Below are 27,562 nucleotides of genomic sequence, written 5' to 3'. Positions count from 1 at the left end.
TGCAAATTTAAGGATCTGGAAATGTTATAAGTAATGATGAAATCATTACATATTTTAGCAAGATAGCTATGATGACAGCATGTTTTAAGTCATTTAAGAGGACATAAATGTAAAGTAGGAATTAGAGTACAGAGAAAGTTAATCAGGAGATAATGTAGGAGGATCAAACTAGTGTCCGGGTAACATTAATGATAAAGATTTGGACTAGAGTCTTGCCAGTGATGATGGCAAATAAATGGTTAGATGCAAAATTATTATAAAAGAGGGTTTAGTTATTTAGTGACTGATTAGCTGAGATAGAATAAAACATCAAAACCTTCGACAAGCATGTATTAAATATGTGTGATATGTAAAGCAGATTTTTATATACTGCATGTGCAAGGCACAACATACAAAATTTAAATCATATCTCAGGACAGAAGTGGATGAAGCTTAGAGAGAATCTAATCTAAACCCCTAATTTTACATGCACATGAGAGAGCTGAGAGTAAGAAAGGGTGAATAAATTTCCAAAATTCTGAGTCTGACTTTCAGTGCTCTTGTCCCATACCATGACTCTAGTCCTTTCTTCAAAAAACATCCACCAGTATTGTGAATAATTCTCAGTCTACTAGAATAAATGATCTGGTGATTCTTGAAAATAATTTTAAAATAATTTCTGTTAGCTATTCTTTATGAATGTCTCTGAGAAATAGGCAGGTTTTTTAATGTATAACTTCTGATATATTGGATACATGCTAACATTGGGAACTAGTCAATATCTGAGAATAATGAACAAATTATCATGTTGTGCTTTTCTTGATGCTACTTTCTTGAAACGATGATGATTTTGTAACATATCAAAAGGATGCATCCTTTCCCAAACCCCTAAAACAACACAATAATCTTAGCAAGGAAAAAATAAATGGGAACAATTTATCACTTGCCACCAGCTGGACAATTTTAATATTACCATGATTTACAGAAGTGACATTCACATAAAGGCTGGATGAACATTATTCACTTTTTTTTTCAACTTTTGGTTGAACTAAATGGACTTTGAGGTTCCTTCTAATTTTTTTTAAAAATGAAAATTTCATAAACACCTTGTTAAGATGATATTCAATCAAAAGGGCAAATAACAATTGTTGTTCTATATTTTTGTTCTTTTTATTATATCTTTTGAAGCCAATATGCACTATTTCATTTATTTGTAAAACTGTAATTGTAGAAATGTTAATTATAAACCTAAAGTTTCACTGGAAAGGATGTATATTCACCAATTAAATAAAAAGCTAACCATATTATTGGCTTTTGTGAACACTTCTCAAAAGCTTCTGGACTTCTGCAGGTATCTCATTATAATATAATCTAAATTTACAACTAATGAGGAAATTCTACTTATAAAAATCTAATAAAATGTCTATTACCTAATCAAGGAGACAAATCTCCACAGGAAAAGGCATTCATTTCCTCTTTTTTTCTGCCCAATCTCCAACATGTCTGTCTGCCAAATGGCAAAGATAGAACCAAGCAAGTGACCAAGCAATGTTACAATAGTCACTATGTTGAGCATTCAATAATTCAGAGCTGAATCATTACATTATGTGACTCTTCATATCGTGGCAACACTTGCAGTCATGGCTTCAAAATGCACCAGCTCCTTTAAAGAATCAGAATGAAAGATTTTGAGTCCCGAATTCACTTATATAAGATTTTGAGTTCTAAATGCTAAAAACTAAAAATGAATAAATAAATAAATAATTGGGGGGAAATGAAAACAAAAATAAACTAATCAGGCTAAAAAAAAATCAGAATGAAATCTTAAAAAAAATACAAGCATACACCAGAAAAAAGCAACTCCACACCCACACCTGCACTTTATTTCAAAGATGTTATAATTACCAAATCTAATTGCCCTCCCACTATCCTCATGCTTCTCAACTCCCAGCAGCACTCACAATAACCTTTTTCTCCTAGATACTCTCTTCTCTCTAGGTTTTTGTGTCTCTTCTCTCCTAGCTCTCCTTGTAACTATCTGATGGTTTCTTCTCTATCTCTGTTGGATCTTCAGCTTGGTCACACCCACAAATTTTGCAAGTCTCCCAAAGTTCTATCCTAGGCCTAGAGAAAATAGGGTGATATCACTTCTTCAAGGTCACATAGTGACTCTGACCATTGCTGGTAATTCATACTGCCTTCACTCAAGTCATTTCTCAACCCTTTCCAATTTGGCTTCTGACTTCATCACGCAAGTGAAACTGCTTTCTCCAAAGTTACCCATGATCTCTTAGTTGTCAATTTTCACAGTCTCCATCCTCTGACTTCACTGGAGCATTTGGCACTGTTTACTGCCCCCTTCTCCCGTATATTCATTCATTCTCTTTCCCTCTCTCTCTCTCTCTCTCTCTCTCTCTCGCTCTCTCTCACACACACACACACACACACACACGAGAAAGAGAGATAGAGACACTATTCTGTTCTCTATCTTGATTAACTTCCTGATTTCACTTCACTCCCCATTTAATACATGCTTATTGACTAACTGATTGACTCAATGGTAATAAGGAACAGGGAAATTAGGAAGAGGGCAAGATTTGGGGGTAGGGAGAATATTAGCGGACAAGATTCAGGTGATAAACAAGGAAAGGGGAGTGAGGCATGGTCAGGGAGTCTGGTGGATAAACAAGCTAGAGAACAGAATAGTGGAAAGCCCAAAGGATACAAAGAATGGCAAAAGACAGTCCTTGTCCCCAAGGAGATCAGAATCTAAAGGGAGAAAACAAACAAACCAAAAATCCAAAAATGCCCAAACAAGCTATATATATATATATAAGATAAAAGGGGGTGGGAATTAATTGAGGGAAGGCACTAGAATTTAAGAAGGGTTGGAAAAAGTTTGCAGTGAAAGGTGGGATTTCAGTACCACCATCCTCCCAGGCACCCAGGCTCAAAATTAGTGTCATCCACAAATTCTCAATGTCTCTCATGTCCCTACTTAATCTGTTGCCAAATCTTGCCAATTTTGTTTTCCTGCCTTATTCCTCACTCTCTTCTATACTCCACATCCAACAGAATGACAAGTCCTGTCACTTTTAAAGAGGTCCATAAGCTTCCTACTTCTTCTATCTTCTTCCAACGATCCTTTCAGTGTACTTTGCAATCTTGTGACATTGGTCTCCTGAATGTTACTCTCACACAACACTCAATCTCCAGACTCTGTTTCATTTAACTGCCTATCTCCCATACCTGGAAGTCTCTCCCTTCCCAACTCTCTCTGAGCTTCCCTAACTAAAATCCCACAATCTAAAAGAACTCTTTCCCATCTCCCCTTAATGCCATTCACTCCCTCTGTTGACTATTTCCGCTGTATGTATCTTGTTTGTACCTTGTTGTTTGCATGTTGTCTCCCCCATTAGACTGTAAGCTCCTTGAGAGCAGAGTCTGTATTTTTGCCTTTCTTTTTATCCTGACAGGTTACCACTGTGCCAGGCACATGGTAGGCACTTAATAGTTTGTTGACTTGCCTTGCAAAGAGCCGGTCATATACTTCAACTTGATGGCAAATTTTCTGGGAATTTTATTTCTAGTTCTTGGACTCAGGCACGAAAATTAAATAAGACCCTGAAAATATACTTCATATCATCATGTTAGCATTAATTTTAATAGGTGCTCCTTGAAAGACAAAGTCAAAGTATAATAAGAGGGAGAGATTGAACAACGGATAATTAAAACTCCAGGGAGTGATCCATTTAATATGCCAAGAGTTAAAAGAACCACTTTACAAGACTGTGGAGTAAACTAGAGCAAAACTGCAATAAAACCACCCTCAACTTAGAAAACAAAAACAAAAACACCTGGCAGCCAATCCTTGAGACTACATTACCAACAATAGACCATGAATGTATGTGCCTGGCAGTGACAAGTCAGAGGTTCACAGAGAAGACAAGAAAAAGGCCAGGTGTCCATCTAGTTCACCTGTGAAGCATTATAGACACTTCCAACAATCTAGTAATCAAGACTCAGTACTATTCTGCCCACTTGCTGTGATCAAGGGGAAATATTTCTGTGCAAAAATTCCAATTTAAACCTCTTTAACTATTAACCCAAGACCACCATCACATTTCAATATACAGCATTTAAATAACCAAAGGAATTTCAGCTCTGTTAAAAATGCAGTCAAGCATCCAAAGGGGTACACAGTTTAATCTGTTTTACTGCAGGCCTAACATTCATTTTCCTGTTATTAATGGATGGAAAAGCTGTTTCCATGCCAAGGAGGGGTAATTATTTAAAATGTAGATGTGTTACACTTCACAGTTCTCAGTTGCTCAGGTGGCAGAAGTAACGCCTCTGGAAAGCAGATCAATTATTTACCAAATTAAAACTAGAAAACATTTTTTCAGAAACATTAGCCTGTTTCATCAAGTTGAAAGTTTTCAACTTCTGTTTCCCATTTCCTGGCTGATAAAAACCAACACTCATCTTCTTTAACGTCAAAGGCTGTATAACTAATAACATGCTCAACTTAGTCTCTCTCAGTCACACATACAAAATGTACCTTTACTTCAAGAAACTTCAAGTATTTTTGATTCAATGGTAGAATTCCACCTCCTATTCCTGAGGGCAACTGGATTTGATTCCCACACAATCACATTTCTATACTCACATTAATATCACAGCCAATTTAAATCTATTATACTCAAAACTCTTCAACATCTCTAGGATCAGCTTGCATTAAACATAATCAGAGAGATAGTGCCTCATACTCACAATATAGCAAAGGGGTGTTGCTCATACTAACCACAAATCATCTGGGGTTCAGTTCTGACCCTCCAATGACTAATTCACCATATGACTATCAGAAAACAAATGGTTCAACTGTCCTCTCATAACAACTATAACATGTGCAAAATGAAGATAGTAGCATATACCTCTTCATCAAGAGGGTTACTAGATTAAAATACATTGAAACCTCAAAATGTAAGTCAAAATGCAAATCATAATAATTACAGCTTTAGAAGTCAACCGGAATAGGCCTATCACTGAAGGCAAGTGTAAAGAAAAGTATACCCCCCCCCAAAATTAAGTACTTGGTAATGATCTATATGAATATCAACTATGAACTTTTTATTCAAGTAACAGCACATCCTGCCCCTGGTCCATTAAAGAATTTCCTAGACAAGTGAGAAGATCCCAAGACAATAGACATTTATAGCCTTCTCACCTCATGAGACACTAATCAAGCAAAGCCCTCATTTGGGAGGTCCCTCTGTTTCTAGTTTGACAAATTCCTTCAATGAAATGAGAGCTGTGAAATACTGTCTGAACCAAAATGAGTAACAATAATATCCCTGTTAAACCTTTGCTAAGTTCCCAAAATGCATTCTAGAGCCATTCAGAACAAATAAATTAATCCACTTTCACAATGCAAAATAAGAAAATGAATCCTGATCCTAGATCATCAACCAAAGTTGACAAATCACCTTCTAAATTCTCTATCTTTACTGTTCCTTTATCAGATGAACTAATAGGTCCTCTCTCATTTATAATGTTTCTATTTCACAGTCTGTATATTCTTTCCTGTTGCTATCATAAAAAATACTGTTGTATCTCATTAACATGAAGTAATATATGATTCAAGAATCATTTGTGTAGAGACCACTATCCTTACTCCTATCCTCATCGGCAGTTGTTGACCATTGCAAGACATGCATATGATGTATCATCAGCAGTCACCACAGTAACTTCGACAGCAGACTTTGCACAAGGAACACTGAGCTTGTATGAATTAATACAATAGTAGAACTGGACGAGACTGCAATGGTCTGTAAACCTAAATCATCTATTCCCTTAAAAACACTCCTGATAAATAGTTATGTAGCCTCTGCCTGAACTAAGTCTTAAAATACATCCTCTTTCTGGCATATTGGGAAGATACTGAAACACAATAGTTAAGTACATAATCTCAAAGACATATCTACAAAATCAGGGGTAACATACTCAGGAAACTCCAACAGGTATTTCTGCCAAAGAATGCTCACTCTTCCAGATGGGAAAGCCTATTTAGCATTTAAATCCTGACAGAAAGACCTACTGATCTAACTAAAACCACAGTGTTTCTCCTGAGCATCTAGTGCAGGTTTGAATTTGCATAACTGTTTCTGGCTAAGGAACAGGTCAACTCCATAAAGACAATATGCTCTCATCAGTTATCTTTATAGCTTCACAGATAGTCATGTAACAAGACTAACATTACTAGTAACATTACTGTAACATTAACAGTAACATTACTAGAATAAGAGAGATGGTACTATCTATCTATCTATCTATCTATATATATATATATAGATAGATAGATAGATATAGATATACAGATATATATATATTTCATATAAATGAAATCTAACCTAAGTCATTATAGGTAAAAGATCACCTAAAACTGAAGCAAAAAGAAACTCATTACTGCCTGTTCCCTCCTTGTGACACATTTTATAGTTTGTTCTAGCCTGTCCCCAGATCAAAATAGAACCAGTTGCGATTTTTCTTTGAAGGACTGAATGCTTATACCCTGTGATCAATTATCTAGTGAGGATTGGCTTTAGATTACAAAGACACACACATACATGCACATATATAATATATATGTGTACATACTTATAAGTACATATGCATGCATGTATAACCACATATATACATTATATATATAGGTGTAAGTATTGTTTTTATATCTTAGATACCAAACTCTTATCGTAGAAATTTCATACAAAGACTTTCTGTCACTTAACAGTTTCCCTTCTCATACTAGGTGCATTAATTTTGTCCATGCCAAAACTTTTCAGTTTCATGTAATCAAAGTTATATATTTTATGTTTTGTAATTGCTTCTATCCCTTGTTTAGTTAAGTATCCATTTCTCTACCCATACCTGTGATAGGATATGTTGTAGTATGCACTTTAATATTAATATCAGGTATCCATTTAGAATCTGATAACATTATCTTTTTGTAATTGCTATGATCCCTTACTTGATTAAAAATCTATCCCCTATTTATAACTCTGAGAATCATATGATCTTCACTGCTTCTAATTTTTTTATAATATGATCTTTAATATTATGATCATGTATCAAAGTAGAATGTATTGTTGAATGTGGTACAAGATGTTGATCTAAATACATTTTCTTCCAGATTTCCCAGAAATTTTAATCAAATGGAGAATTTTTTCCAAAATAATTTGTTTTCCAATTTATCAAACACAGGATTATTGAGTACTATTGTTTCTGATTCTCCCTTGTCTAATCTATTCCACTAATCTTTATATTTATTAACCAATACAAGAGAGTTTTGATAATTTCTGCTTTTTTATAGTTTGAGGTCAGAAAGTGTTCATTTGCATCTCTTTTCATAATTTTCCTCTTTATATTCTAAGATCTTTTGTTTTTCCAGATTAATTTTATCATCATTTTACCAAATTCCATAAAGAATTCCTTTGATGTAGCTTAAAAGTATATAATGAACTTTGGTAGTATTGTCATTTTCATTACATTGATGTAGCAATGTAATAAATCCAGCACTCCAGCTACAAGCACTGAAAAAACCTCCAATAGATAAACTGTTCCTTATTTCAAGAAGAACTTTGCAACTGAATCTATACAAGTGTTTCGTGTGCTTTGGAAGATTGATCCCCAGATGCTTGATGCATTTTGCAATTATTTAGAATGATATATTTCTATTATTGTACCTGTATTATTACTGTTATTGTTATTTAGAAATGTAGATTTTTAAGAGTTTATTTTGAAGTTCAAATCTTTGCAAAAGTTATTGGTTTTGGGGGGGGCTGAGCCAATATGGCAGCTGGAAAGCAGGGACTTGCTTAAGCTCCCCCTAGGTCCCTCCAAACACCTATAAAAAATGGCTCTGAACAAATTCTAGAGCTGCAGAACCCACGAAATAGCAACAGGAAACAAAGCTCCTGCCCAGGACAGACTGGATGGTCACTGGGAAGGGTCTATAGCACAGAGCTAGGAGCGGAGCAGAGCCCAGCATGGGCCATGCCAGGACCAACCAGACCGGGAGCCGGGTGGAACAGGTGTAGCGCCCTGAATCAGTGAGCTGTGGCAGTTACCAGACTTCTCAACCCACAAATGCCAAAGACAACAGAGAAAGTTAGTGGGAAAAGCTGCTGGGACAGAGTGGAAGGAGTTCACAGTCCACCACTGCCCTGGAGGCAGCAGAAGTGATGCAGGTCTGAGGCTGCTTCCAGAGCTACAGATGCAGGTGCTTCAGGCCCCAGGCCCACCTGGTGGGAGGAATTAAGCAGCGGGTTAGAGAGGGAGTGCAAAACCTGCTTTGCCCTGCCTGGATCTGGGCCAAATGGAAAAGGAGGTCCAAAAGACCACTGAAGAAAATACTACCTTAAAAATTAGATTGGAGCAAATGGAAGCTAGTGACTTTATGAGAAATCAAGAGATTATAAAACAGAACCAAAGGAATGAAAAGGTGGAAGACAATGTGAAATATCTCACTGGAAAAACCACTTACCTGGAAAATAGATCCAGGAGAGATAATTTAAAAATTATTGGACTACCTGAAAGCCATGATCAAAAAAAGAGCCTAGACATCATCTTTCCAGAAATTATCAAGGAGAACTGCCCTGATATTCTAGAGCCAGAGGGTAAAATAGAAATTGAAAGAATCCACCAACTGCCTCCTGAAAAAGATCCCAAAAAGAAAACTCCTAGAACATTGTTGCCAAATTCCAGAGCTCCCAGATCAAGGAGAAAATATTGCAAGCAGCCAGAAAGAAACAATTTGAGTACTGTGGAAACACAATCAGGATAACACAAGATCTAGCAGCTTCTACAATAAGGGATAAAAGGGCTTGGAATATGATATTCCAGAGGTCAGTGGAGCTAGGATTAAAACCAAGAACCACTTACCCAGCAAAACTGAGTATAATGCTCCAAGGCAAAACATGGATTTTCAATAAAATAGAGGACTTTCAAGCTTTCTCAGTGAAAAGACAAGAGCTGAACAGAAAATCTGACTTTCAAACACAAGAATCAAGAGAAGCATGAAAAGGTAAACTAGAAAGAAAAATCATAAGGGACTTACTAAAGTGGAATTGTTTTGTTTACATTCCTACATGGAAAGATTATGTAATTCAACATAATTCATGAGACCTTTCTCAGTATTAGAGAAGCTAAAGGGAATATATGTGTATATTTGTGTGTGTGCGTGTCTGTATGTGTGTGTGTGTGTAGACAGAGAGCACATGGTGAGTTGAATAAGAAGGGATGATATTTAAAAAAATAAAATCAAATTAAGGGATGAGAGAGGAATATATTGAGAGAGGGAGAAAGGGAGAGATAGAATGGGGTAAATTATCTCATATAAAAGTGGCAAGAAAAAGCAGTTCTGTTGGAAGGGAAGAGGGGGCAGGTGAGGGGGAATGAGTGAATCTTGCTGTCATCAGATATGAATTGAGGAGAGAATAACATACACACTCTATTGGGTATCTTACCCCACAGGAAAGGAGGAAGGGGATAAAAAAGGGGGGGATGACAGAAGGGAGGGACGAGAGGGGGAGGAGGTAATCAAAAGCAAACACTTTCAAAAAGGGACAGGGTCAGGGTAGAAAACTGAATAAAGGAGGACTGGATAGGAAGGATCAAAATATAGTTAGTCTTTCACAACATGAGTATTGTGGAAGGGTTTTACATAATGATACACATGTGACCTACGTTGAATTGCTTGCCTTCTTAGGGAGGGTGGGTGGGGAGCGAAGAGGGGAGAGAATTTGTAACTCAAACTTTTAAAAGCATGTGTTCAAAATAAAAATAAGTTTTTGCATGCAACTGGAAAATCAGGCAATGGGGCAGAGAAATCTATCTTGCCCTACAAGAAAGTAAGGGAAAAGGGGACAGGGGGAGTACGGAGGGAGTAGGGTGACAGAAGGGAGGGCTGACTGGGGAATGGGGAAATCAGAACATTTGGTATCTTGGAGTGGGGGGAGGGTAGAAATGGGGAGAAAATTTATAATTCAAAATCTTGTGGAAGTCAATGCTGAAAACTAAAAATATTAAATAAATAATTTAAAAAGAAGTTATTGGTTTCAATTAGTGTCTTTGCTGATTCCTTAGGTATTTCCATTATAAATGACTGTATCATCAATAAATAGGAAAACCTTTAACTCCCATTTAACAATATTTATGCCTTTTATTTCTTTCTCACTTTGTTGCTATTGCCAGCATTTCCAGAACTGTATCAAATAATTACAAGAATTTTTGTTTTACTCCTGTAGTTACTCAAAAAATTTCATGTATCTTCTTGGAACATGATGTTTCCTTTTGGTTTTAGATAGATACTTTTTATGATACAAAAAGATCCCTTCATGCTGATATGAGTGTTATACTTGTCAAACGTGTTTTTCATATCTATTGAAATAATGTGGTTTGGAATATTTTGTTTTAAATATGATAAATTATGTTGATTGCTTTTCTAATGTCTTCGCAGCCTTAGCATAAATTCAACCTCGTCATACTGAATGAATGCTTCGATAAATAGGTAACTACAGACTGTTTGACAAGACTTTATTCAAAATTTCTGAACTGATATTCATTAATGATATTGAGCTGTTCGCCTTCTGCCCCTTATCCAAACCTGGTTTAGGTACTGGACCTATATTTGTTCTATAAGAGGAATCTGGTAGGGTGCTTTGTTTTTCAATTTTTGAGAATAATTTCTGTAAAATGCATACTAACTTCTTTAAAGGAGGGATATGGGGTAAAATATAGTGATGTTCAAAAAAAAAAGCAAAAGATTCTATTAACAACTTTAAGTACAGAAAGTGTTGGGAATGGATCTCCCCCCTCCCCTCCCCACACCACTGGTGCCCTTTGCCTATATAGAGATCTCCCGTCATTCATCAGATTCCCATTTGAATTCAGGAATTTCACTTTCAATGGAAGAAAATTCCTCCTTTAAATCACATATTTAGGAGCAAGCATAACACACAGAACAGCATACAAAATAAACTTCAGCTAGAAATCATTTTAGGAGTTTACTTTACACCAAAGTATGAAGTACAACAACTTTATCAAATGCAAAAGCATTTCAACATGCAGTTTATAGGGAAAAAATTCAATAATTTCTACATTAAATTATGAAAAATACAACCAGATCTATGATAGATTCTATGAAAGCTGTTAGCCATTTCCTATCTAAAATCATCCAAGCCTATAACATTGAGCCGTTCTTCAACTCATTCTCCTCTAAACCACCAACACAATCAGTAGTAAAGTTCTATGGATTCTACTAAAGCAATATGATTTGCATTCCTACTTTCCTATGTACTTACATGTTTGCCACCCTAATTCAAAATTGTTCCTAAAATGTTACAATATCTCTTAACTGACATCCCTACTAGTAGTCTCTCTCCTCTTCAACACATCAAAAAGTTACAAAATAGTATTTCAAACAAACAAGTCTATCTGACCATGTCAAGACTCTGCTCAAGAAACTTCAGTGGCTCTCAACTAGCTGACTTGAGGAAAAAATACAAATTCCTAACTCTGGTATTTACAGGTCTCTACAATCTGGCTTCAATTTCATTTCCAGAATTATGGTATACTTAAAACCCTTTCATGAAACCTTCACTCCAGCCAAACTGTACTACTAGCTGATCTCTGAATGTAACATGCCATTTACCACCTTGATCTCATCCCCATGTCTGAAATGAATTGGCAGTGAACTGATGCAAGAGAAAAAGCACTGGGCTTAGAACTAGGGAGAACTGAGTTCAAATCTAGCCTCAGACACTTAGTTGTGTGACCTTAGGCAAATGACATTTGCCTCCATTTGTTCAACTCTACAACTGGGATGATAATAGCACCCACCTTGCAGGGCTGTTGTGAGGATCAAAAGAGATATATTTGTTAAGCACTTGGCACAGTGCCTGGCACATAATAGGTGCTTAATTTTTATTTTTATTTCTTCTTTTCTTATTTCCTTCTGCAGTTCCATGTCTCTGGATTGGTTTCTTAAATCAAGACATAACTCAGAAAATTACCTCTATAAAACCTTCTCGTTTCCCCTACAGCTGAAAAAAATATATCTTCCCCTCTAAGATTTTCTAGCTAAAAACCTCAGTAGTACAGTTCACTTGTTAATGTAGCAGGAAATTGGTTTGCTATTACTCTGAACTTTGCCTACTGCAAAGGTAAAGTGTCACCACCATGTGCACGTAATATACAGTTGTGCAGACTAAATACTAAGGTTGATAAGGTATTTTTACTTTGCTATCAGAACTTAACCGTCAAATACTGACTTTAAAATACATACCACAGAGGAATGCCCCCATTATAGACTAATCAATTAAAATTCTTCTACATTTTGCTCATATTATCAGAAGGGCACACTTTACACAGCTTATCAGCTACATGACTTATGGGCATTATTTTCTGAAAAGGCTCACCCACCATGACTGCAGACTACCTAGCACCACCCATATTATCCTGCCCAGATCTGAGCCCTGAGCCCCTCCCCCTCCTTGCCAAAATCATAATTGCTCCCGTTAAAATATTTGTTTTAATTCTGAAGTCAGAGTCACAGCTAATAAACAAGAAAGGGAATGAGTAACTGAAAAACAAACTAAATACAGCTGTGGGACTAGATGTTTCACAACTCTGTTTAACTGTGTCCTTTAATTTCTCCTCTATGAATAGAGCCCATACACCACAGAATGCATGCCAGCCAGTCCACCAACCAGCATTTTGTCTTCAACTCATTTTGTACCATTATTCCGTCACGTAAATTTTACAGTATTCTTTAACACTGCCCAGGAGATTGCTCTGGTCTGCAGCTCATTGTTAAGAGGCATGCTGCTTTGTGCTCCTCAAAACTTCTATCATAGAGCTAATGACATTTTTGGAACATAATTATCACATCCAAAATCACTCTCAAAAAATAAAGAATTTCTCAGTAAGCAGCAGTGCAAAAATGATATACAAAAACCAACTTGAGTTACTATTATTTGACACAGATGGGATTTTTAAAAATCACACAGTAGACTTAAGTTGAAACCTAGTAAAGTGGCCATTGAGCTTTTTATGAACTTCCCAAAACTTGTTAAAAGTATTATAATAGGTATTATTGTTGTTAGTGGCCTCACTATATAACCTATGAAAATACCTTGACCAAACATACAGGATAACTAGGGAGCTAAATGAGTTAGACCATTCGGAGTCTAAGCAATCCAGAAGAAAGCAATTTCAAAATACTATGTGGGGAAAAGTCAGAGGAAGGAGATCGTTAACCCAGGGCTTATATTTTTAAGATAATCAGTATCTAAGAGAAAAATTGTGAATGTTATCTTCACAACTCTTTGCTTGGTTAATGCTACTATACCTCCAAAACAATTAAGAAAAACTTGGTCTATTTTAATAAAGTCAACCAAATTATTTCATTTCTAACCACATACATACTAAGGAATTTTTTTATAAATTTGTGTTTTGAGAGAGAAGAAGTGACATGGGGTAAGAATGGTAGGGAGGAAAACACTCTTTGTCAAAAGGGAAAGTTTCAAAAAATAGTAAAGAATAAAGAATACATAACAGAAAAATGGTTCAGTGGAGAGTCAGTCAATAAATATTTACTAAGCACCTACTATGTGCATGGTATTGTGCTAAGAGCTGGGGAAAAGAAAAGCAAAAGACAATCTCTGACCTTAAGAAGCTCACATTCTAAAGGACAGACAACATGCAAAGAAATATGCACCAAACATACATATGGGATAAGTGGGAGAAAGTCAAAATATGGAAGATGCTAGCATTAAGGGGGACCAAGAAAAGCTTTTTGTAGAAAATAAGATTTTAGAAAAGACTTGAAGAAAGCCAGGGAACACAGATGACAAAAATTGGGAGACAGAATGTCTTTTGCAAGGAATATGAAATAGGCCAATGTCATTGAATCACAGACTATATAGAAGCGAAGGTATAAGAACACTGGAAAAGTAGGGAGATGGCAGTTTTATGAAGGGCAATGGATTGGATATGGGGGCAGGCAGGGAGGTGCAGTGAGAGAGTTAGGAGTTGAGCATAACAATTAAGTTGAGAGCCTGGGGGACAGAAATGATGGTAGAGTTCTCAACAATAATTGGGGAGTTAGGAGGAGGGGAAGGTTTAGAGGGAAAGATAATGAGTTCAACTTCAGACATGTTTAGTTTGAGATGTTTAAAGGACATCCAATCTGAGATGTCCAATAGGCAGTTTGAAATGCATGTCTGGAGGTCAGCAGACAGGTTTGGGCACAATACTTGATCTCCAGTTGAGGAGACTTCCTCTACCAACACAAACTGACAACTGTTTATCAACTTGGAAAGTTGTCTGTGTTACTGAAAAGTAAATGACTTTCCAAGGGACATACAATCCTAAATCATGGGTAGGACTACATATAATCCTAAATCATAGGTAGGACTGCATACTATCCTAAATCCTGGGTAGGACTACTACTCATTTCTTCCTAATTCTGAGGGGACGTCTCAACTGCACCTGCTCCTAATTGCAGTACACTAAATGTGGAAAAGGTACAGAGAAAAGTCATTTTCCTAAGGTCACCCGGAATGTCTACACTTTCTACCTGAACTTCAAGAGGCTCTTATACTCAGCAGCAATTTTTGTGGCAGCAAAGAACTGGAAATTGAAGAGATGTCTACCAATTGGGGAATGGCTGAACAAAGTGACATATGTGATTGTGATGGACTCCTATGGTGTTCTAAGAAAAGACAAGCAGGATGCTTTCATAAAAACCTGGGAATACATATAAATTGATGTAAAGTGAAGTGAGCAGAACCAGGAGAACATTTTACACAGTAACAGCAATACTGTATGGTGACCAACTGTGAATGAACTATCCTCAGCAATACAGTGTATCCAAGACAATACCAAATTACTTGTGATAAAAAATGCCATCCACTTCCAGAGAAAGAACTGATACAGTTATCATGTTGTTTTAAGTGAAGAAGTCTTTTCAAAAAACATATAATCAGTACCCCTAACTATAGTCAATATCTTTATCCAAAGCATTTAGCAATCAGATTGTGACTTGTCATTCATTTTTCTGTAGAAGATCAGAAAAGGTACATTTGTTAAATTTAATAATCTTTCTATTCCTAAGAATAGCAGTGCAGTGCTATTATTTTGATTCATGAGCAGAAAAGGATATTTGTGTGTCTCCTGTTGCCTCCAGCATAGATGTATTCTGGAGAATTCTGAAGCTACTCATTCTTCTTGATGCTTAACTGAGCTACCTTTTTCCATTCCTGCTCTTTTTAAACCTTATGCATATAATTCTGGGCAGTCTACCATTTAGCATAAAGGTCTTACAGGCTTTTCCATAAACATCCTCAATTAAATAACACCTCTCTATTCCTTAACGTGTACTTTCTGTATGCAACCTCCCCAAGTTTCTTAGCCAAGGTCACTCTAGACACAGTTTACATACTGAACCTGTGCCAGTTTACATCACATAGCAGTCATGTTTCTCCCGTTCATTGTCATCACATCAGCTTTTTGTAAACTGTATCTGCTTAAACGCTTTAAAAAGTATATTTAACCATAGTTCACATAATGAGATTGCACAATATCAATAAAAACTACTACTGGGATAAAATTTCATGGAAATACTTCCCTTCCTCTTACATTTTCATTATCTCCCAATCAGCATTTAATAATGAGTCACTTAGAACACTGTATGTTACTATTTGATTAATGGAAAACAGATTATATGTTAAAAAATATTTGGTTTTTAGTCATGCCATTGAGTCATAGGCTTTAGATTTGGAAGAAACCTGAAAATCGATTGTAGAGGTCTTGATTTTTCAGAAGAAAGTCTTGATCAGTAGCTGCCGATGAAGTCACCTTCTAGAAGAGCTTAAGATTGGGCAAGCTGAGAGAACTAGCAGAATAGCCTAGATGATGTTCTCTTTTATTAGCAGGTCGGTATTTATTTTGCTATCCTAGTCTTTGATTCACTTTTAAATGTTCAATTCCAACATACTGGCAGGATAGTGTGAAGCGGTACAGGGACTACATCATAATATTTCTGGTCACCCTTTCCAGCACAGAACTTCACATAACAAATTCCCTTAATAAAAGGATTTGTTCTGTAAAACTTGGACTCAGTCAAAAGGCCGAACCCAAGGACCTAGAAGGCCACATGTGGCCTTGAGGCTGCAGGTTCCTCACCCTTGCTCTAGTTGTTCATCCTTCCTTTTTGAGGAGGCCAATGACATCACAAGTATGCACTCTTTCCTGCTCAGTTATCCAAAGTTTAGTAGCAAAACAAAAGTCAAGACGACTGGCAACAGCTCAGGATGCAATGGATGACCTTGTCTAACTAAACTCTTAAGTACTCCATGGTGCCTGCTTCAGCTGCCTTCATGGTCACTGGAACAAACTGTTCTCATCCATCCATTATGCTGGGGAAAGTCTTTGCATGCTTGTGATAGACAACCCCCTAACTCCACAACAGGTATGTGACCTGTCAGTTACCCTCAACCTGGTTTAGCCTGCCTGCCCAGGCAGTTTACAGGGGTGTGGCTGTTGTGCATGCTACAGCTTCTTGGAGCCAAAGGTGAGAAGTGAAGATTCCTACACTAATATCAGTGTATTAGTGTATCACTATTATTACCATCGCTACTTCTGAGTTCACCTTCTACAACCATTAGCAAGTACCTCATTCAATCCATACCTACCACCCAATCAAAATTCTGTCAGTTTTTGTCTACTAACCTCCAGGACAATTCCCTTCTTTTCTCAGTGAGTCTAGTGCCTGGCTCACAGTTTTTCTCTCCTCCTCAACTTGCTCCTCATCCTACGGGACTTCAACATACCTGTTGAAATTCTCTCAAACATCCTTACTTCACACTTCCTCAACTTACTCATTTTCCATGATCAACACCTCCAAGGCAACTCAACCACAGAAGTGGTCATAGCCTTTATCTTGCCATCACTCACCAATGCACCACTTTCATGTTTATGAACTCTGAAATTTTTCTTTATCTGATCACTATCTCACTCCACCTGTTCCTCCACCTTACAAATCCAAACCCTGTTCTTTATCTTCACTGTGACCTCCAATCCCACAATACCTTAGTTCTTTCTCAGGCTATCATCTCTGACATAGCTACAACCCTTCCCTATTCTCCTTGGTGAAGTACTTCAATTCTATATTGTCCCTTTCTCTTAAATCTTTTATCCTATCAACCATCTTAGGCCTTGCAAGCCTTAGCCCTTGATCACTCATCCTCCACAGGCTCCCCTCCTACACAGATGCTGCTGACCAAAGTAGCAGAAAATCATGAAACCATTTTAATTGAATCTACTACAAATTAATGTGACCATATTAACTGTGTCTGTACTAATACAAGGTAATTCTTTGACATATCCTACTTTTGACAGTAGCTTTACCAATACTGTTTATCTTTCCTTCGCCTTCCCATAGGTTCCAATCCCTCTACCCTCTCCACAGAAAACTGACTCATTTCACTGAAAACTGGAGACCACTCACTGGTAGCTTTCTGTTCTCCCCTCCTCCTCATCTCACATCTCCAAGATGCCTTCTTCAAGAATCATCACCTTTATCTCTATGTCACATGAAATGGTAGGCCTTCTCTTTACCAAAGCAAATCCCTCTAAATTCACATATTCTCCAGTAGACTGCATTATCATCCCCCCTCTCACTTATCAGCAATCTACTACTGTCTACTGGGTGTTTGTCTAGTGCCTACAAAGATGCACACATCTCCCCAATTCTCAGAAAACCCTCACTTGATCTAGCATCCCCACCAGCTAGCCTTTTGTAGATCCCTTGAGAAGCCAATCTATAACTAGTATGTCTCACTTCCTTTCTTCTCACTCTCTTCTTAACTTTAGAATATGGCTGCTGAGATCATTATTTAACCAAAACTGTTCTCTCTAAAGTTACCATTCATCTCTTAAATGTCAAATATAGTGGTCTTTTTGCAATCTTCATCATTCTCTGATCTCACTGAAGCCTCTGATGCCACCAATTGCTCCCTTCTTGATTCTCTCTTCACTAGAGTTTGATGACATTATTCTCTTCTAGTTCTCCTCAAATCTATCTGATTGCTCTTTCTCAGTCTCCTTTGCAAGATCTGCATTCAGGTCACACACAAATAGAGGGTTTCCATAAGGGTCCTGTCCTGGGCCACCTTCATTACTATTTTGCTTGGTGATCTCAGCAGCTCCCATGGTTTCAATTATCATCTCAAATTTACTTATCCACTTCTAACATCTGACCTACCTTCAATCTTGAATCTCCAACTGTCTGTTAGACTTCTCAAATTAGATGTCCCATAGACATTTAAAGATCAAAATATTCAAAATTGAACATTATCTTTCTGCCCCAAACTTTCCTTTCTTCCTAATGTTCCTATTACTCTTGAGGGTACCACTAGTCTCCTATGCACTCAGCCTCACAACCTAGAGTGTCATCCTCTATTCCTCACTCTCTCTCAATGACCAAATAAAAGCTGTTACAAGAGCCTCTAACTTTTTTCTTCATAGTATCTGTCTCATATGCCCCTTTCTAACTTTTGACACTGCTACTAATTTTGTATATGCCCTCATTACTTCACACCAGGACTACTGGAAAAGACTGATGGCTGATCTACCTGTCACAAACCTCTCTTAACTTCAGTTCATTCTCTTTCCAACTGATAAAGTGATCTTCTTAAAATACAGGTCAAACCACATCAACCCACCCAACTCTATAAACTCCAGTGGCTGCCTATCATCTAGCTAGGTGGCACAGCAGATAGAGTGCCTGGCCTCAAGTCATGAAGACCTGAGTTCAAATGCAGTCTCAGAGACTGCCTAGCTATGTTTATCACAGGGTCCAGCATATAGAAAGTGCTATATAAATGTTAGCAATTATTATTATTATCATCTCCACGATCAAATATAAAAATCCTGTTTGGCACTGAAAGCCCTTCATAACTTTCCACCCTCTTTACCTTTCCAGTCTTCTTACATCTTGCACCACCCCACATAAACCAGTAACACTGGCCTCCTCGCTGTTCCTCAAACAAAACACTACATCAGGCAGGGTCTGCCTGCCTCAAGTCTTTCCCCACACCAAAACACCTTCCATTCATCTAGTAAAGTGATTTTCCTAAACTGCAGATGTAATCATGTCTCACACACACACACACACACACACACACACACACACACACACACACTCAATAAAGAAAGACCAGGGGCTCACTACTGCCTCCAGAAGCAAATAGAAAAATGCTCTTTTGGCCCTCAAATACCCCTCCTACCTTTCCAGTTTTCTTATACCTAATTACCTGATCTTGCTTTGATCTAGTAAAACTTATCTCCTGACTAGTCTATGAATAAAACAAGGCATCTCTCAGCTCTGGAAAATTTCTCTGCGACTTCCCTATGCCTGCAATACTCTCCTTCCTCAGCTCTAGCAACTAAAATCCCAAGCTACCTTTAAGTTCAAACTAAAATCCCATCTTTTACTGGAAGGCTTCTATAATCTCCTTTATTTCTAATATGCTTCACTATGTTAACTGTTTCCTATTTATCCTGTATATAGCTTGCTTTGTATATATTTCTTTACATGTTGTCTTCCCGAAGAGACTGTAAGACTGTCTTTGGCCTCCTTCTGTATCCCAAGCTTAGCACAATGCCTGGTACTTAATAAATGCTGATTGGTTGATTTTATCTACGTACTCTTTTATCTACATACATACATTTTTACTGTCTTTCTTCCAAGCTTAAAATGCTTCCAGGCTTTTCTCCATCTCCTACCTTCCCTAACTTCCTTCAAATCCCAACTAAAATCCTACATTCTTCATGAAGCCTTTCCTGAACACAGGTAATCATAATTCCTTCCTTCTGTTGATTACTTCCAGTTTGTCCTGTCTATAGCATTGCAAAACAAATACACTTTGTCTCCCCTCAATACACCGTGACTTCCTTGACAGAAGGGACAGATTTTGGCCTTTCCTGGTATTTCCAGAGACTAGCTCAATGTCAGACACATAGTAGGTGCTTAATAAATGTTTTCTGATGGACTGAAACTACCATGCAAAGAATTATCTGGCTCAAACACACACGCTGATAAACAGGAATGGATCTATATAATAAAAATGACTGAACAAAATTCAGATACATTATGTGTAAATGTAGTTTCCTAAAATGAATTCTACTTCTGGGGAAAAAAAAGAAAGAAAAAGTCATGGGACCTAGAAAGCCTTACTCCAAAGAGTAGACAACTCCAAAAAAGGGTAAAATTGATTTTAGTATGCCATATATCAGACAAATAATGGCCTGTCTATTAGCATCCTCATTTAGTAAATCAAAAGCTAGAAACATGATGCCCATACGATGACTTTCTTGCAGTGGCAGTGAGGAATACAGCAATAGAGTATTTTGATGAGGAAAAGAGGTTTAGGAAAAAAGAGGACAAAATCACGTGCCAGATTCAAGTGTTATTTATTCTAAGTTTCAGTCAAAAGTGTAATCAACAGATGGCTGATGGGAACGAGATGAAAGAAGGATAATATGATTTTAAGATTTCTTTTCTGACAGAAAAAAATTGTACATGATATGGAAGGGATAGTAATATTATTTCCAGAGTTATAGAGTATGTTCTCATTATAATGCTTAGAGTCCTGAGCAGGAGAAAACACAACTTTGAATAAAAGAAATACTCAGTAATTCAGACTACAATAAACTTTCAAATTTCAAAGAGCCTCATTGGTCACTCTCAGAGCTGTGACATAAGGTCCATTTAACTTCTTTGAAATGTAACTTCTTTCCCAGAATCAAATTTCAATTCATGTTTGATATCATTAATTAAGCCAAGCCTGTTCTACTCACTCATCGGTCATTCTGGTGATCATCAGTCAGTCAGTCCAACATATTTCTCTCTCTAAAAATGACTAATGAAGATGTTACTGTCGAGCAGACTCTATTAATCAAAATATTATAACGCTTTGCTACCACTGCTCAACTAGAAAGATGGGGAGATAAATATGGATTTTGTTTTTTATTAGTTTTAAAGGATCTGATCACAACTGAAGATTCAAGTAGTAAATGTATAGAAAATGTCATATTCCTTAGATACATAAATGAAATGGGTAACATGAAATAATTTTAAGTCTCATATGGAAGAAAATATTTTATTTGTTTAATAATAATCTATTACAATAATAGTCTGGACAGTGGATGGATATGTTATAGATCCATGAATACGTGGACAATGGATACGTGACTTTAATATCAAATGTTATACTATTTTTAAAAATTAGAAGAAAAATAGATCATATACCTCTTATTGCTAGGGGAAAGAAATGTATTCTTAACCAAACAAGAGACAGAGGAAATTACTAAGGATAAAATAGATAAATTTGAATACTTGAAACTGAAAAGCTTCTACCAAACAACATTAATGCACCTAGAATAAGAAGGGAAGTGGTCAAATGGGAAAAAGAATCTTTGTATCAAATTCCTTTGATGAGGGTTTGGTATCCAAAATATATAAACAATTAAAAATATATATGACTGATAGCCATTTACCAATAGATAAATGGTAAAAGGATATGATCAAATACTTCTCAAAAGAATTGCAAAGTATTCACAGCCACAACCAGCTCCAAATCACTAATAAGCAAAATACAAGTCAAAACAACCCTGAGATTTCACCTCACACTTTGCAAATTGGCAAAAGTAACAAAAAATAGTGACAGAAAATGTTGGCGGGGTTGTGGAAAGATAGGTAAACTCATGCATTGTTGGTGGAAGCTGTAAAAAGGCACAAGCATCATGGAAAGCAATTTCGAATTATGCAAATACAGTAACTAAAATGCTCATATTCTTTGAACCAATCCTGGGCTTGTACTCAAAGAAATCATCAATAAGATAAAAGTCCCAATATACTCCAAAAATATTTATAGCAGCACTTTTTTTATAATAGCTAATAACTGGAAACTAAGTAGATGTCCATCATTTGGGAAATGGCTAACAAGCTGTGGTACATGAATGTTATGGAATATTACTGTGCAGCACGAAATGACGTGTGATTAATACAGAGAAGAATGGAAAGATCTTTATGAATTAATGCAGAGTTAAGCTACTAGAGTGAAAAAACAATATTCATAGTAACTACAACAATGTAAATGTAAAGAACACACCAAAAAGTCAAAAACATATGTAAGAAAATTATAAATATCAAGTAGGACTCAAATGAAAAGGTATGAGAAAACATCATGGAGACGGAAGTTTCACAGTCATTACACATTACACATGTTTTAGAATTTTTTCGATGTTTCAATCAGGTCTAATGACATTTTTTCCATTCTTAAAAAATACTGTTAGTCATTAAGCCTTGGAGGGGGAGATGTACATATTATGATGGTGTCAGAAACAGAAAATATCAATAAAAACTTATTTTAAAAATAAATTAATATTTTCCTGTTATATCTGATTGCAAAGCAGTTCACAATTAACTAGATAAATATACAATACTATTAATATTAATGAAAGACAGGAGATTAAAAGGTTTAAAAACTTACATCCCCCTCTCAAACATTCTGAGTTAGAAGAATTAATTTATTTTAATTGGCTCCTCTACGAGTTGTATTGTCCAGTTCATAAATGGTCAGAGGATATAAAAAGTCAGTTCTCAAGGAAAGAAATACAAGCTATATAAGGTCACATTTTAAAAAATGCTCTAAATCACTACTAATCAGAGAAATGAAAATGAAGCAATTCTGAAGTTCTACCACGCACCCATGATTGGCATAAGATTTTTTTTAAACAATAAACAAACAAAGCAGTGACAAATGATGGCTGGGATGTAGGAAAACAGGCACACTAATTAATGCACTGTTGGTGGAACTGTAAATAAATACAACAATTCTGAGGAATAAATTGATAAATACTAAATGCTAAAAGTTACTAAATAAGTTCCCAAGAAGTTACGAAATGCTGCATACCCTTTTGATTCTACTAGAACTACACCTCAAAAGAGAGAAGACCAATATAAACAAAAATATTTACAGTCTCTTTTTCTGTGGTGGCAAAGAACTAAGGGGGTAACTTTCAATGGAGGAATGGCTGAACAAAATATGGGCTATACGTGGAAGGAATACTAATGTTCTATAAGAAAAGATGAACGGCATAGTTTCAGAGAAAGCTGGGTAAACAAGCATGAATTAATGCAAAGTAAAAAGAACAGAGCTAGAACAATTTATACTAGAATAAGAAACATCGTAAAAATAGACAACTTTGAAAGACTGAAGAATGCTGATTGATGAAATATCCAACCATGATGCCAGAGGGTCGTGAATAAAAAATGCTACCATCTTCAAATATAGATATGTACAATGAGACAAATATTTCTAGGCATGGTTTTGTTGACTGTTGTATAAGTGTTATATTGATGCATATTTCTTACAAGGGTTTTACTTTGCTTTGTTTCACTCCACCTCTCAATGGAGAAGTGGAGTACATAGAGAAAATAAATGCTTCCTAATTAGAAAAAATTTAATGTACTAATGATAATAAATTATTGGTTTACCCTAGCCATGGATAACAATATGTAAAAACAGTGGCAAGAAAAGTTGGATTGGGTGAGAACAATTTACTGACTATGTCTAAATCAGAGTTCTGTAGTAAAACAAGAGTCCATTAAAGAACATTCACTCTAACTAATTCAACTTCAGAAATTAACAAAGCAATGCCAGAAAAACTACTCACCACTTGTGTTAAAAGCCATACAGCAAACAGGTTTTTCATGGGCAGGGAAATGGGCCACGATGCCGTTGCCATCAGAGTCTTCACTTACAAGCACCTACACAAAACATAGAAGACAAGTGAAATACTTCTTGGATAACAATATAGGGGAAAGAATTATTTCATTTTGTGGAGGGCCACATCCTAGCACATAATAAAAACGTTTGGTCTCTGTTTAAGGGACTCTTAGAATGGAGAAATGGGAAAACATCATCACACACAGTGCAGCTTAACCTGATCACTACAGAAAAGGGGTAGAGTTTTCAGTCTTTGAGTCATAAGGGAAAAAAAAATTAGTTTCGTTTATATAAATAGAGCACTTAATTGTGTTCTTTTTCCTTTCTTTTCTCTTGGATTTATAACTTTGATGATTTTTTAAAGTTTTTAACAAAATACCACCACTTAGAAAACAGCTGAAGTATCCATACTTACATGCTTAGACCAGAATCCAGTACTAGGAAACTACTCCACTACTGTTTGAAAGACCCCAATCAGTGTTTTAAGTAGTTATCTTATGATTCCTGGTCTCACAAATAGAAGAAATTAAGCAAATTACATTAATAACATACACGGTTTCCAAGAAAACTAATATTGGCACTAATGATTTTGTCATTAGCCATAAAACGGATATAGCAGAAGTCAGGAAAGGAGTGTGCCCAAAATAATGAGCAAAGAATAAGAGGAAAACTCTTTAAGTTGAGAAAAGATATGTAAGCAGTTCTTTTATCCTTTAAATGATTAAATCATATAATAAGCATGAATCATAAGCAATATATTTTGTTTCGATTTAAGAATATGTCTGAAAGAATTACTTGACCGGGGAAGGGGGCGGGAGTAAGAGCTAAGATGGCATAGTAAAGGCAGGGACTCAGCTAAGTTCTCCCCCAATCCCCTCCAAATACCTTTAAAAATGACTCTAAACAAATTCTAGGGCAGCAGAACCCACAAAAAGACAGAGTGAAGCAAATTTCCTGCCCAAGACAACCTGGACGGTCGACAGGAAAGGTCTGTTACCCTGGGCTGAGAGAGAAGCACAGTCCAGGTCCCAGCCAACCCAGAGAAGGCCTAAGGAGACTGAATCACTGGCAGCTATGATAGTTTCCAGACTTTTCAGCCCACAAATGCCAAAGACAACTTAAAGGTCAGGAGGAAAGGTCTATTGGACTTGGGTGAGAGGAGCATAGTCCAGCACAGGCTGCACTAGCACAGCCCTGGCCCCAGTAAACCAGAAGCAGGCCTTGGGATTGAGTGAACTGGCAGCATCAGCAGCTGCTTCCAGAGCTCTCAGCCCACAGCTGTTAAGAGGATCTAAACATTTGGTCAGAAGGAGATTACTGGGGTCTCTTTGCTGGCACTGAGGCAGGACTCGGTTGTTTTGTCCATACTTGGATCTAGGTCCCAGTTCTGGGTGGCAGTCCTGAGATAAGGAAGGGCACTAGCATAGCAGAGCTTGCAGTAGCAGTGGAGAGGGGATACTCCTCACAGTTCCAGGGCAGAAAAGCATGTTTGTGGTCACTCACAGACCAGAGCACAAGCCAGCAGAGGGGTAACACCTCTCCTTAGGTCATTCTACCTTGGAAGAACTGAAAACTTACAGGTCCCTAGAAGTATCTCTGAAAACAGCTGTACAAAACCCATAAAGCTTGGGACAGTTCTCCCTCCACACTGGAAGCAGAGCCCTACCTTATCAAAGAGTTAAAAAATCAAGTAACAGACTAGGAAAATGAGCAAACAACCTAAAAAAACTCAGACTATAGAAATTTACTTTGGTGAGAAGGAAGATCAAAACATACACTCCAAAGAATACTACAAGGGCAAAGATCCTACATCAAAAACCTCCAAGAAAAATATGAACTGGTCTCAGGATATAGAAGAGTTCAAAAAGGTAAACAAGAAAGAGAAATCACAAGGGACTTAATAAAGTTAAACTGTTTTGTTTACATTCCTACATGGAAAGATGATGTGTATAATTCATGAGACCCCAGTATTAGGGTAGCTGAAGGGAATATACACACACACACATACACACATATATATACATACATATACACATATATATATATACACATATGTATATATATAGACAGAGGGCACAGGGTGAGTTGAATAAGAAGGGATGATATCTAAGAAAAAATCAAATTAAGGGATGAGAGAGGAATATATTGAGACAGGGAGAAAGGGAGAGATAGCATGGAGTAAATTATCTCACGTAAAAGTGGCAAGAAAAAGCAGTTCTGTAGGAAGGGAAGAGGGGGCAGGTGAGGGGGAATGAGTGAATCTTGCTGTCATCAGATTTGACTTGAGGAGGGAATAACATACACACTCAATTGGGTATCTTACCCCACAGGAAAGAAGGAGGAAGGAGATAAAAAGGGGGGGACAATAGAAGGGAGGGCAGATGGGAGGAGGAGGTAATCAAAAGCAAACACTTTTGAAAAAGGGACAGGGTCAAGAAAGAAAATTGAACAACGGGGGATAGGATAGAAAAGAGCAAATATAGTTACTCTTTCACAACATGAGTATTGTGGAAGGGTTTTACATAATGATACAAATGTGACCTATGTTGAATTGCTTGCCTTCTTAGGGAGGGTGGGTGGGGAGGGAAGAGGGGAGAGAATTTGGAACTCAAACTTTTAAAAGCAGATGTTCAAAAAAAAAAGTTTTTGCCTGCTAGTAGGAAATAAGATATACAGGCAATGGGGCATAGAAATCTATCTTGCCCTACAAGAAAGTAAGGGAAAAGGGGATGTGGGGAGTGGGGTGACAGAAGGGAGGGCTGACTGGGGAACAGAGCAATCAGAATATATGCCAACTTGGAGTGGGGGGGGGGGGGTAGAAATGGGGAGAAAATTTGTAATTCAAACTCTTGTGAAAATCAATGCTGAAAACTAAAAATATTAAATAAAAAAAATTCAACTAAAAAATATAATTGAAAAAATATTTTAAAAAAGAGTACTCACGTTACCAATTCTCCTAAATACCCTCTCTCTGCCCCCCCCAAAAGGTCTTCTTTTGTAACAAAGATAGCAAAAAAAAAAAAAAAAAAAGCAATCCACACTTTGGCCATATCCAAAAATATATCTCATTCTCCACCTCTGGTTCATAAAAGCTCAGAAAATACTCAGTATTCTTTAATATTTGGGATACACACATACATGTTTGAATTTGGTGAGAATATCACGCAATATGTTGATATAATTTCTGATGGCCTGTACAACAGCTTTCTTAAAATTTCCTATCAAATAGGAAGTTCTTTCCTGAGTAATTCATGCTTTCATTTAAAAAAAAAAACCATTGGATTATCAAGTTCCATTATTTCAGATTCTCTCTCATGGAAACTGTTTCACTGACCTAATTTTATGGGGGGTTTTAACCGATGCCAAATATTTTTAATGACTACTGCTTTGTAATATATTTTGAGGTCTCAAAATTCATTCCTAATATTTTCCATTATTTCCCTTAATATTTCAGATCTCTTGTACCTCCAAATGATTTGTTATTTTACTGAGTCCTGTAATATATCTGATTGGTACTTAATTTGGTCCTACATTAAATCTGTCAATTACCTTTGCTAGTATTGGGATGTTTATTATACTGAAATGGCGCAGCCAAATGCACTAAATATTCCTTCAACTACTTAAATTAAATTTATTTCTTTAAGGAGCATTTTGTAGTTGAATATATATAAATATTGAGGGTACTTTGGTAAAATGATTCCCAAATACTTTATGCATGTTGTATCTAT

At 36.6% G+C, this 27,562-nt stretch overlaps 1 protein-coding gene across 9 annotated transcripts in view; it reads right to left on the bottom strand.

Annotated features, from left to right (window-relative positions):
- Positions 1-27,562, bottom strand: part of BCAS3 (BCAS3 microtubule associated cell migration factor) — a 772,682-nt gene that overhangs the window by 525,035 nt on the left and 220,085 nt on the right. For all 9 annotated transcript variants that reach the window (XM_036754180.1, XM_036754172.1, XM_036754177.1 and 6 more), the window contains exon 13: positions 23,782-23,875. In XM_036754180.1, coding sequence (XP_036610075.1) covers positions 23,782-23,875 — 94 coding nt within the window. The remainder of the gene's footprint in view (positions 1-23,781; positions 23,876-27,562) is intronic.

This window comes from Trichosurus vulpecula, chromosome 4 (assembly GCF_011100635.1).
Source record: "Trichosurus vulpecula isolate mTriVul1 chromosome 4, mTriVul1.pri, whole genome shotgun sequence".
NCBI classification, from domain to species: Eukaryota; Metazoa; Chordata; class Mammalia; order Diprotodontia; family Phalangeridae; genus Trichosurus; species Trichosurus vulpecula.
This window is presented reverse-complemented; position numbering and strand designations above follow the sequence as displayed.